Below are 12,840 nucleotides of genomic sequence, written 5' to 3' on the forward strand. Positions count from 1 at the left end.
AAGCCACGGCAGGTTGGAGGAACCTCTGCACCCAGCACTTCCTGTGTGCAGAATACCAATGAAGAAAAACAACACGCAGGAAGCCTTTCAAAGCATCCTTTCATTCCCTGAGATCTCCACTGACCGCGGGACAAACAGAAAGCCTGGCAGGTGGGAGAGATAATGAAAGGCTGCATCTAAAAGCTGTATTTTACACTTCTGCAGTGGCCAACATGTGTGAGAATGTGCAACTATTTACTGCCAAAACGCTGCCAAACTTTAAATTCACCGTTGGGACAATCCTCAGACAAGAGCAGGTTCCTGCACATGTTTATCGCTGCTGCGTTGGTGCCCCGAAAAGTGTAAATGTAACCGTTGGTGTCACAGAATGTGCAGAACAGATTTACTGTTACAGCAGGTGCTGTCCTCCAGAGGGACTTAGCGTACAGGTAGGGGGTTCAGCAGCTTGCCACATGGCTTAAAGTGATACAGTGTGTGTCCTATTGAATCTGGGATTAAACCTTCTGGTTCTGAAAGGGTTCCTTGAACCACAGACTGCCCCATAAAATGTCTTTAATGGACGGGGATGTCGTTTTTCGTGTTTCTCTTTCAGTTATCCCATCCTCATATGTACATTGAAAGCGTTGTTGGTCACTGTAACTGTTCTTGCTGTGAAGCAATCTCTTACTAGAGTGACTTCTTCGTAAGCAATGGGGTTCAAAATCAGGAATCTAAACTTTCGGGCGAAGCTCATGGCTTCTACAGTCGCTATAAGTCAAATCAAAACGTGTGTCTTCTAAAGTTACCATTTTTTCAGTTCAAAATTCCTTCAGATAGCATTTCCTTGCCGAGCTGTAGTTTTCACAGGGAGAAGGGGTCTCTTCACAGCCAGTATGGAGAGGAGGAATTATTACAGCGACCAATAACTCTTCTGGTATTTCTCAAGATGGGCCTTCTTCCCATACTACCACCCATTTATCATTCATGACGGTCAACACGTCTGCTGGACGTATTTGGGAAATGCAAGAACAACAGCCATAGGGTCAATGTACAGCTTTACTCATAAGCTACATGCTGCAGAGGTAGTCACACATGTGAGAAGATGGTTGGAGTCTCTAAGTTTCCAATTGCAAAAGGTAAAAAAACAAGTTCAACACTGCAGTTTTCATCAACTGCCACAGTGTACAATAAAGGAAGTCTGAAGTCTGCACTGCTTTCTGTACTTTGTGTAACACAACTGTTTGATCTTGTACTGTCTCACATTTTCCTAATCTCTGAGTTGTTGTTATTATGATCAAAAGTCGAAATGACAAAAATATAAGAATGAGACCCAGGTGGAAAAATACCGTACTTTCCCTTTAAATTCTTTGTTCAGTGTCTCTTTAGGGCTTTATTGACATGACTCCAGCTGTTGCTTGTAACCGCAACATGTGTGAGAGCCTTCAACAAACAAAATGTCGTCCACCAAGATGTCCACACTGACGAACAGATATGAAACCGGGAGAGAAACAGCTGAAAGGGAAAGGCTATTTTTGGGCAAAGCAGTGATTTGCAAAGGGATACGCTTCGGGTTGTACGTGTGGGAATAACACATTGCAAAATGTAATTGCCACTTTCCTGTCGTAAGGCAGCTGTTGTCAACACGATGAAACGGCTGCAAGGGACGAGGTGAGGTGAGCAAAGGCGGGCCCGCAGCACTGGAGACGGTGGTGACTCGGAGATAAACAGATCCTGTCGGGGAAGAAGCGTCTGTCTGGGCTTGGGATTTAATATTCAGCACAGCGCTCGCTCTGACTTACAATTGCATATCCATCGGAGAGGCTGAGCACCACGCAGCAGAAAGAGGCAGAGGAGGAACAAGTAACAGGTATGACAGTTCAAAGGCAGATGATGGACCTGGAGGGGAGCGTTGTTTGGTGTAACGGACATAATTGGGGCGGGACAGGATATAGAGGGCCTAGAGGGGAGAGTGGGGTCAGGGAAGCGGATGGGACGGATATAACAGGAGAGGGTAGAAGATAGAAAGGCCTGGAGGAAAGAACAGAGCCCGGGGAGAGGACAAGAAAAGCAGGAATTGTTTGTTTCGAGACCTTAACGTGGAGAATAGACGCCACATAACACACATGACAGATGAGGGACAGAGGCGAGGCAGGAGACCAGGGTTAGAGTGACAGGTATGACAGCGGAGAGACAGACGATGGGGAGACACTAGTAGGCTTCAAACAGCACACATGCAGATGAGAGACAGTATCGGGAGGAGAGACGAGGGTTTGAGTGACAGTTGTGATGGGAGTGCAACAGAAGTTGGAGGCGAGGTAGTGGGTGGTGTCACAGATATGACAGTACAAATGGTGCAATCCGCTGTAGATGAACGACGCAGAGTGGACAGGATGGAAATAGCAGCTAACGCTGAGCTCGTATAATGTTCAATAATCGTTCAAGCTTACTTCTTTGTGAATAAACAGTAGTTTGTATCTTTTCACACATACTGAACTGTATTTACCACCTAACGTCCTCAAGCTTCCTTGCCGGGTGGAGACGCCACAGACTGTATATCAGAAGGGGATTTAGTCTCTGTGACGTCAACTGCTGTTTTGAAGCCTTGAGTTAGGCATTGTGGCCGACGCCATCTTGGTTTTTTGAATGTTGCCATCTTGGCATTTTGCAACCAGAAGGAGGGAGGGTGGCGGTAACTAAAATGTTACGATTACCTTTCATGAACTGAACCCTGTGAAAGGGTTGTAGTTGTAAGAAGAAAGCAGGGAAAACTCCCAGACCGGAAAACGGCGCAGTAGCGACCTGTCAATCACAAGGTAGCCCCGTCCTAAAGCATACCGTGTCTATTTTGCTCATAATGTGACTATAATTTACGAAATGAACATCATGCTGTATTGTAAAAACACTTGAAACTAGCGGTTGAGGTAACAAATCTAGGGACAAGTGGGGTCATTTTCTCATAGACCTCTAAACAATAGGACTCCTTTTTGCAACCAGAGGAACCAAAGAATGCAAGTTTAAGGCACTTCCGCATTGGCTTCACTTTTCAGACCCAGAGGAAGCCGCCTGCACGTAACCTATGCCAACCAAAGTGAAATCTTATAACTGCACTAAAGCTGAAGAGTTATCGACGTTACAGAGCTGTCCCTTATTGTCTGTTAAGAGCGTTGTCGCCACCACATTGCATTGTGAGATATTGATGCGGGTGGAATGTCCTACTAATGTCCTAATTTTCCTACTGTGATTTTTGTCACCCGAAATAGTGTGCATGTTGCGTAGTATTGGTTTCATACTGTGGTTTCGGACAAACTAAAACATCTCATTGACTGTTTTAGAGTACTGAATAGTATGTTAGTGGAATTTCGGACGCAACCTGTAAATTCCTGACACTGAGTAACTCTACTGTTGATAATTCTGTCGTCTCGTTGGAATATCGACACTCACAAAAGAGTCGGCAGTTCTTCCGTCCTGGCAAAGTCCACTTTTCTAGACGGAGCTGAGTATTTGAACAACGACCTTTGAGTTTGCTACCTCTTCAAACCGTGACAAAGGAAGCAGATCCACGCCTTACGTTCTTACCTTTCACAATAAAAGCAAATATAATATTGGCAAAATATGTGTGTCGTATATATTCATCAGACCCTTGAGGTGTAAAGGTCTTGAAAATTTAATAAATACGATAAGGGATTTCCAAAGGATTTAGATTTGACGAGCAGACTCGCTGCTGGATTCAGTTTTGATTAAATTCCATTGAATCCCATCTCTTTTGTTAAGAACGCCGACTTATCGTGAAAGTGTCATATGGGATTGTGATGAATCATAGGTTTCAGATAGTGAATTTCAATTTCATGACGTAACTGGGCTGCCATTGTTACTGCTGAAAATAAATGTACTTCTTGTTCCATTCCTCATAAACAGTAATAAAAAAAAAAGAATTATATTCTCTTCAGAAGCCCCTCAGCAACTCTCTCTGCTTGTTTTGGCCTCCGGGTTTACAAATGAAAGAATTGTTCAGGTAACAATGGAAGTGATTGAACCGTTAATCTCTTACAGCGCTGCCCGACGCAGCCTTCTCAGAAGAAACATGCAAACCGCTCAGCTCCATGCGTCCCCACCTTTCTCGAGAGTGACACAATGACGGTTCCGCCATTATGCTGATCAATCAACATGAAACGATCACCGTTTGACTGATCAATCACTTCAACCAAACCGCAGCCTTGCTGTTGTTGACGGGACAATCAAGAGGGAAAATCTGAAGAGCAGGAAATCTTGGAGTGACAAGCAGACGGACTGACGGAGACAAGTTCTGCTGCGATATTGAGAGCTAAATGCTGAAATGTAATCTGGCTGGCTGTAAGATTGATTTGTGTAGTTGTGGTGGCGGTGGAGCGGCGTCATTATTCTTTCACAGTTTCCTCCCCTCAGATTTCCAGAGAATCGTTCACTGTGAACAGGAATGACCAGGAACCAAATCCATTTCTTCATATTTTTACATCAAAATCTGATCTTCTTCCTGGAAAACAAAATAGCACCAAACCAATAATATCATGATATCCTTCCATCAATCAATCTGGAACTTTTGGCCTCAAGGAGGGTGTGTCTATCACACTACGCTACGTCGTGTAACTCTACACCGCTCAAATATTCCATTTCACTGTGAAATACATCACAAGACACTCTAACTTCCATTTCACAGGGACGTCAACTAGACACAGCAGGATGAGACCCTGTAAACAGCTTGTCAACTTGGTGACTGACGTGTGACCAACATGCGTTACCTTGACCAGTTCCTTCTGTGGCCAGATCTGGATGGGCTCCACCTGCTGGGGCGTCTGGGTCTGAATGCCATAGGTGTTCAAAAACACCTGAAGCCTACACAAACACACAGACATAAAATCACGATTTATAATTTTTAGGCATTGTGCATGTAGTTGTTGGAGTTTTCCCTGCCTTTATTCCAGTCCCACATTACACACACACACACACACACACACACACACTTATTTAATAAAAAGAAAAGCTGGAATTCATTTTCCATCCCCGTCTGAATCTTCTCTGCTGTTCTACAGCCGCTCTTGACCTTTGAATCTATCGATCTAGATATTCCCTTCATGAGTCAGTCCTTGAACTATTGCTGTGACAATAGAAGGTGAATAAATCTATTGGTCTTTTGTTCTTGGAAACATAAATCGGGTCGATTGTAAATCTTTGTCCATTAAGAACTTATGTTATTGAACCACCACTTATATGTTGGAGAGCATAAATGGACCGCATAAGTGGACTGCAGTGAGAAAGATGATTCACGAGTCCTCCTAATGGGAATGGTCCAGCCGCTGTAATTGAAGCTACAGGTTAACAAGCTTCACAGAGTCATTTGAGCTTGTTTGACACACGCACACTCACGCTCGTACACGCGGAACCAAGCGTGCACACGCACAACGAGAAGAGTGATAGACGATGGCAGGCTGGGCTCCAGGTTTATGAGCTCACCACAATTACAGCACTGATAGATCTGGCCTTTAACATGTTAAGAGACTTACACACACACACACACACACACACACACACACACACACACATTACCTCTGGCTCTCTGCTACCAGGGCCACGTGAATCACCACATCGTTCTCTATGGGACCCTGTGGAAGAGACAGAGGACACAGAGGTCAACACGTGGACCACATCTCTGCTACGTGTTGCTGCATCACCGGTTATGTTACATTAGGATGTGGCTTTTCTTTCTTGAGAACATTTCTCCTTGAATCTGTACAGATGGATTACAAGTGTTCAGATCCAAGTGCCCGTTCTGTTATTTCTTAATCCTAGGAATTTGTTTACCAGGTTGAATGCTTTGTGTTCACGTTCTTGCTTTAAAAATGAATTTAATCGATAAATTAGCTTTGGCAATGCTGTACATCACACGCCTTTGCCAATGAAGCAACCTGGAAAAGAATTGATTTGTTAGTGTATGAGAGAGAGAGCGAGAGGGAGAGAGAGAGAGAGAGAGAGAGAGAGAGAGAGAGAGAGAGAGAGAGAGAGAGAGGAAGGACATTAAAATGAAACTCAGTCTCTTATAAAATGACAATAGCCTGTGTTATAGCTACCTCCTCTCTCACACAAGTCAAATAAAAGTAAAACTCAGCAAAAGTTGATGAGGGACGTGGGAGCGCTCAGCTGGGAATTAATTAATTAATTAACATTTCTGATTCTTTTTTTTTCAAAATGATTTGAAGAATATTTTCAAGATAATCTTAAGCCTGCATATTTGCTGCTTGCAGCTAATGTGAGGATTTCCTGCTATTGTAATTTTCATATTATCCCGATGCTTCTTACCCTCGGGAGAAGTGACTGTGACCGCTCCTCAGGAATCTGAATCGGTCACTGGGCCGAGGTTAATTGTGATGGGCATTTGGCAATTGATGTTGGCCTGCTACAGACTAAACGATTAAAAGAATAATCAACAATGAAATAATGAGCCATCATCAGATGGAGCAACAATTTGGTCGATGTTTTGCGTCTCTCTCAGAAATTCAAATTTCCTAGTTCACCATTACATGAATTTAAAATTAAAGAATGTGTGCCAATCACGGCCAATCACATTCCAACAAAAACCCAAAGAAAAACAGCAATCAGTCCAAATTCCGAGGAGCCGCTCGTATCCCCTCTCAATATTGAAAGTATTAGATTGGACCAGTCTGCCATTTTCACCAAAGTAACCAACGCCACGGCCGAGGACCATACAGTGACCACTCTACGAGCACCGGCCAGTTCGGCCTGGAACGGATCCGCAGCTAAAAATACTCCCTGACAAACACAGTGTTTACTCTTTTTTGAGTAATGTTTGCTAAAAACGACAGTGCCCAGCTGTTTTAGGAAATTGTTTAGACTTTCTCCGAAATCTATTTGTGACCTGACTTTTTAAAGACTTTTTAGGAATAGTTGGGCTTTGGGTTTGATTGCCACAGACAAGGTTGTGAATGGAAAGTATTGACACATGGACTGATGCATTGCTGTTCCGGTATTTTCATGGAATTTGATGACAATAAGAAAAATGCAGACTAACAACCCAGGTAAGGTAAACAGACGGTATCGCATTGTCGCATCCGTCATCTACGCTACATTATGTTCATATATTTGGACACTTACTCACGTATTAACGCTTTCTGAACATTGTAACAACATGGTTGGGCAATAAACACAGTGTGTGTAGCTATACAACTGCACAATGACTGACATAAAAGAGCAAGATAAGGAAAAACATTCTTGTGCTACTGTGCTAAATAATGCTTTCTAGTCAGCCAAGTCTCCTCAAAATGAGGTAACATCAGGGAAGACAGACCTAAAGCAAGAGAAACACACGGCTTTTCATTGCTTTCATAGCTGTGGCCTCAGAGGGAGCTTGTCAAAGCAGCACTTTATTGCGCTACAACAACAGCATACAGTCACTATTTGCCAGAATGGAGCAACACATCACTCATGTTGCCTGCAGTGAGAATGCAGGGTGTGAAACAACATGAAAGACGGGGAGGAAATACAGAGAAGAGAGGGAGAAGAGTGGGAACAAGCAGTCATTTTTTACGAGGTGCTCTCTGCAGTGATCTCAGACCGTTGTGGACAATCAGGGAAAACGCAGAGACAAAGAGACATCACAGTTGTTTGTCTTGTGTAGCACCTGAATACATCACACGGAATAAATCCCATGCAAAAGAAGCAAATGTGTTGGAAAGACACCACGTGATCTTTTTAAATTCGGGTTTTTGGAACAGAGAAAAGGGAAAATATCTGCACCTGATCAGTATTATCTTCAGCAAAGAAATACACTTTATTTGAATAAATTCAAATGAATGTATCCTTTCACTACTACTTGTATTCATAGGTCAGGATAGGATAATGTGTGTCAACAACTCTGCATTTCTTTCTTTCGCTTTTCATTTTTGCCTTTTTCCTTTCCAAGAGTTGTTTGTATTGTTTTATTTATGAACATGTAAATGTCTCTCTGTGCGCATCCCTTGGTGCCTTTCATCTTCCCGTGCTTTAATCGTAGATGTACCGTTTATATGTGTAAGTTATAGGGGTGTAACGGTACGCGTATTCGTATTGAACCGTTCGGTACGAGGCTCACGGTTCGGTACGCATGACGAACCGAATACGTTTGAATAAAAAAAAAATAAAAATCTTTTTCTTTTTTAAAACCTTTATTTAACCAGGTAGTCCCATTGAGATTAAAAATCTCTTTTGCAAGATGTAAGTAACAATACTACATGACATTAAGGAGCAGTTTTTGTTTTTTATGCTGTGTTGCTAAGAAGACACCCCAGAAGATGAGTCACTCAGGTATAGTTCCATCATTGTTCAAAATCAAAGAATAACTTTATGATGTTAGTTGTAATGAATAAATATATTTTAAAATCAAGTACGTTTCTCTGGCATTTATAGTTTTCTACTGCACCGAAAGTACCGAACCGTGGCTCCACTGTATCGTACCGAACCCAACCGTGAATTTTGTGAAACGTTACACTCCTAGTAATTTATATCTATGTGTGTGTGTGTGTGTGTGTGTGTAAATTAAGTGTAAGCAGAGCCTATCATCCTCATTGCGCTGAGTGACAGCCTATTCAGGGTCATTTAGGAAGCAGGCAGCAGCTTGTGACTCACAGGAGCAGCGGCCTTTCATCACGTTCTCATTGTTGGGATGAACACACACACACACACACACACACACACACACACACACACACACACACTGATACGTACATACACACATTACACACTTGCACTTGAAGGCACTGACACCGGCATGCACAGATACTCAGATTCGTAGTCAGTGACAGAACACAAAGCCAAAAAACAACACACTCTCTCACTCACACACACACACACACACACACACACACACACACACACACACGTAAATCGGGGAGCCATTTGGTTGGTCGATAAGAGACGGTTTTAGCCAACAACCTCGTTATCATCAATCAGAAAGTAGAGAGAGAGCAGAGGGAGAAGAGGGTGGCTGAGTGGAAAAAAACACACAGCTCAACACAAATCTCTCCTGATGAATGGGGAAGCAGTGGCTTCTAAAATGCTGCAATGCAACTCCCTCATTAGCGCTGGTCTCAGAGCAGACAAAGGACTCATTTGGCGAAGGAGAAAATATGGAAATGCATAATGGAGACGGGGGAGAAATGTGCTCCCTCTCACTCCTGTCCTCTCCTCGACAGGCGACAGTGCAACCGCAGAGAGGAAAACGAGATGAAATGTTTCTTTTCACTATCTTTTCAGAGGCACCCTGAGCACATCAACGCAGTGTGACCGAAACGTGGCGAAAGTCGGGAAATGACAGATGTGTCGTTTCACCACAGGGGCTGGGCATCAGACGGCTAAAAGGTAGTCACCAAATCACATCGGACGCTGGGTGTGCCCGATGGCGGGGACACCGGTCTGATGTCAGCACACCTCAGGCCAAATCGAGCAGTTTAAAGAGCTCCGGAGCACTCCCTGGAGTTGAATTTCAGACTAATGACCCTGCCTTACTATATACTACATTGCTCTTGGAGCATCTGGCTCTTATGATGCCGTCTCCGCCTACACATTGAACCTACACACTAACCTTCGAACACTATAGTTCAAGCAGCTTCTCCTGAGGGATTAGCAGTAGAAGGAGACCAAGGCGGGTTTAGGGGGGGGGGGGGGGGGGGTGCATTCCATAACCACTGGAATGCACTCAACATCATAAAGATTCTCCATTCAAAGACGGAGAATTGGACAGCTATGAAAACTAAAAGCCTTCCAATTCATTTCAATTGAATCTAAATCAAACTCAATGGAGGCTGCAACACAAAACAAAATAAAACGAAAATAAATAAATCTCTTGCTTTATGTGAAAGCAATGGTTCAAGAAGTTGGGAACGTCTTCGCTTCCTTGTAGAGAGTTAAAGGAAAAGAGGTATACCATTAGCTCAGCATAAACTTCAGATGGTTCCTGCATAAAACCATGAACTCTCGATGAAATATAACCACAGCTTGTCATTTTGACCATATGTCTCTACACTCAGCTCCCTCAGTTGACCTCCTATTAATGCTAAAGCTGACTTAAAAATGCTAACTCCCAACAAGAAAGAAAAAGAAAAAGCCAACCCATTTCATTGTCTCCTTAAGTGTCTGCAGTATATGCAGAGGCGTTCAATGGTTGATAGATGGGGCCCCAGTTAGCTTCAGGGAGTTTTCAGATAGAGGTACATTAAGACACTGATGAAAAAGGTAGATGCTTGTGTGTGTGGGTGGGGACAAGTGAGACAAATGGCTGGCAGAGCTACACAGCAGGTGAGAACGACTTGCAGAACGCAGGGAGCTGTGCTCTCACATGCTTTAATGCAGTCTGTTTCCACTGTGTGTGGGTGCACGTGCGTATCAACCTCAGGCACGTCTCTGTGACAGGAAGAACAAACACTAAACTGTTTACCTACGTGTGCGCGAACGCGCGGATTGACTGATGAAAGCGGCGCATTCATAAATAGAGACGGCTGGCACACATCTGTCGACGGAAAGCAAACAAATCAAAATAAATGACTCCTTGACTCTTCGTCTCTGCACGAGGAGAGAGTTGAGACACACGCTCAGATCTGTAATTCAACTGAAATCAACGTCTCGACAGCTGTTATCTTTGCTGTTTTAGTAGCAGTTTGTATTGCTCAGGACAGTAAATATAAAAGCTTCTTACAGGGCTACAGACTCAATTACTGCTCTGCAATGATATGGAAAATATTGCAGATTACAACATGGAAACGCTATATTGTGGCATCTGTTATGGTAATAACAAATGAATAAAAAAAAAGCAAGCAATCACAATCCACACAGACAATAATGTGGAAAAAGGAAATAAAGGAAGTGTCGAGATGGCACAAATTGAGACACTCTGTTGACAAGTGCTACAGAGCATTTCCCGCAGCTCCCTCAGAGATACGGCCGCCGCGCTAAATGTCACAAAGTGAAACGCCATTTGCCAGGGAACGCTTCTGTGAGTTCCCGCGGAACAGAAATGAATTTCAGCTCCGCCTCATTTGACTTTCCCCCAAAATTAAAAGCACTGAGTTGTGACACGAGATGAGAAGCGTCTTTCATTTCCACATTTGAATTATTTCTGTCTTTCTTTTATTCCTTTCTTATCTTTCATTTCTTCCCTTCTTCCCCTCCTTCAGTCAACCTTCTTTCCCATCCTTTCATCCTGCCATTGTTTTCTTCTTTCCATCCCACCTTCTATTTCACCTTTCCTCCTTCTCAGTTATTGTGCTCTCACCTGTTTTTCTCTTATTTCCTTCCTTCCTCCCATTTTCTGTCCTTAGATCCTACCTTCTGTCTTCCTTTTTGCTTCCTTACGGATCCATTATTCTGCATTACTCACCTTCTTTTTCTTCCTTTCCTCCCTCCTTCCATCTCTCGCTTTCCATGGAGCATTATCTTACCTTTCCATTTTACCTTCTTTCCTTCTTTCCTGTCCTCTCTTCTTTTCTTCGTTGTTTCAGCCCTTCCTTTCATTGTTTCTCTCTATTTACTTCGTCCCCTCCTTTCCTTCCCTATTTCCCTGCCTCTGTTTTTTGGCGACCTCTCTTTTCGACTTACCCCGTCACTACCTGTCTTCATTCCCTCTCACTGTCACTTGTGTGTCTCACAGGTCAGAAGTAAATCATTGACACAAAACAGCATTTCTCGGAGTCAAATCTCAGACTTTTCTGTCAAAACACCTCCGCCAGTAATACAATCAAAACTCAACCACAGGGTGAGAGGGACCTGAACCTGCGGTAAGGCAAGGCAAGGCAAGGCAAGGCAAGTTTATTTGTATAGCACATTTCAACAAGGTAATGGCTTCAATAAATGCAATAAGTTAATACAAATGTATTTAAGAATGGATTGAAGAATGTGGGAAGGAAAAGATGAGGAAAATGACGAAAGTACACCTGGGATTAGCGTAGCTGCATTTGTGTTTATGAATTGAGGGGGGGGGGGGGGGGGAGAAAGCGCAGATGTATGTGAATGCTTAATGCAGAGATTACAGGTTGAAGGTCACAAACACTCTCACCTATTTTCTCTCTTGAATAAACACTTAACCATGTAAATGAAACGTTGGTGAAAAGAAACTTGAGCTGAACTCAACTGAATGAGACGCTATTTCAAGGTCAGATCCCTCCAGTGTGCCGGCTGGCAGAGGGAGGCAGCCTCGAGCGAGCATCACAATAAAACATTCAGAGACTTCAATGAAGTTACAAAGCCAGTGAGGGAATTTATCTGTCACCCCAAAAAAAAAAAAAAAAAAATAAACCTCAAAAAATACTATTTGAATGAATATAATCCCTTCTGTTCATGCCCCTGCACAGACGAGTGACTCCGGGCTCTGTACCGTCCTCGGGAAGTTGCTGTCTGTGCAGCTCAGAGATTGATATTTTGATGAGGGCATTTCAAAGTGTCAGGGGTTTAGCACAAGAACGTTGGGAGGGGGCAGAAAAAAAACATGACAGAAATGCTAAATCATTTTCTATCCGGGGCTGTGGGAGAGGAGAATGTCTCCTGTGTACGCTTTTAAAGCCGGATCTTTTCAAAAGGTCATCTGGTGGCGATAACGACAAGACCTCGACAAGAATCGGTCACAGTCATGAGATGAGCACAATCGGAGGAGAGGGAGGGCGATGAGGCGGGAGTTTGATTTAGGGAAACGACGACACGGAGGAAAAAGAAACCGGCGGTGCTGGAGGTGGAAAGACGGACGCGGAGGGAGGGAGACGGGGAGGGTGGAATCACCTCGGCAGAGACGAACCGAGTGAGGAATTGGATCGCATGCTGCTGCCCGGTGTCATTGTAAAGGCGCCCTGA

The 12,840-nt window shown here is 43.6% G+C and overlaps 1 protein-coding gene across 3 annotated transcripts in view; it reads right to left on the reverse strand.

Annotated features, from left to right (window-relative positions):
- phkb (phosphorylase kinase, beta) overlaps positions 1-12,840 on the reverse strand; it is an 88,081-nt gene that overhangs the window by 17,076 nt on the left and 58,165 nt on the right. For all 3 annotated transcript variants that reach the window (XM_079284610.1, XM_079284611.1, XM_079284612.1), the window contains 2 exons: positions 5,560-5,615; positions 4,755-4,848 (listed from right to left, as the gene is read on the reverse strand). In XM_079284610.1, coding sequence (XP_079140736.1) covers positions 4,755-4,848; positions 5,560-5,615 — 150 coding nt within the window. The remainder of the gene's footprint in view (positions 1-4,754; positions 4,849-5,559; positions 5,616-12,840) is intronic.

Source organism: Melanostigma gelatinosum (assembly GCF_949748355.1).
Source record: "Melanostigma gelatinosum genome assembly, chromosome: 2".
Classification (NCBI taxonomy): Eukaryota; Metazoa; Chordata; class Actinopteri; order Perciformes; family Zoarcidae; genus Melanostigma; species Melanostigma gelatinosum.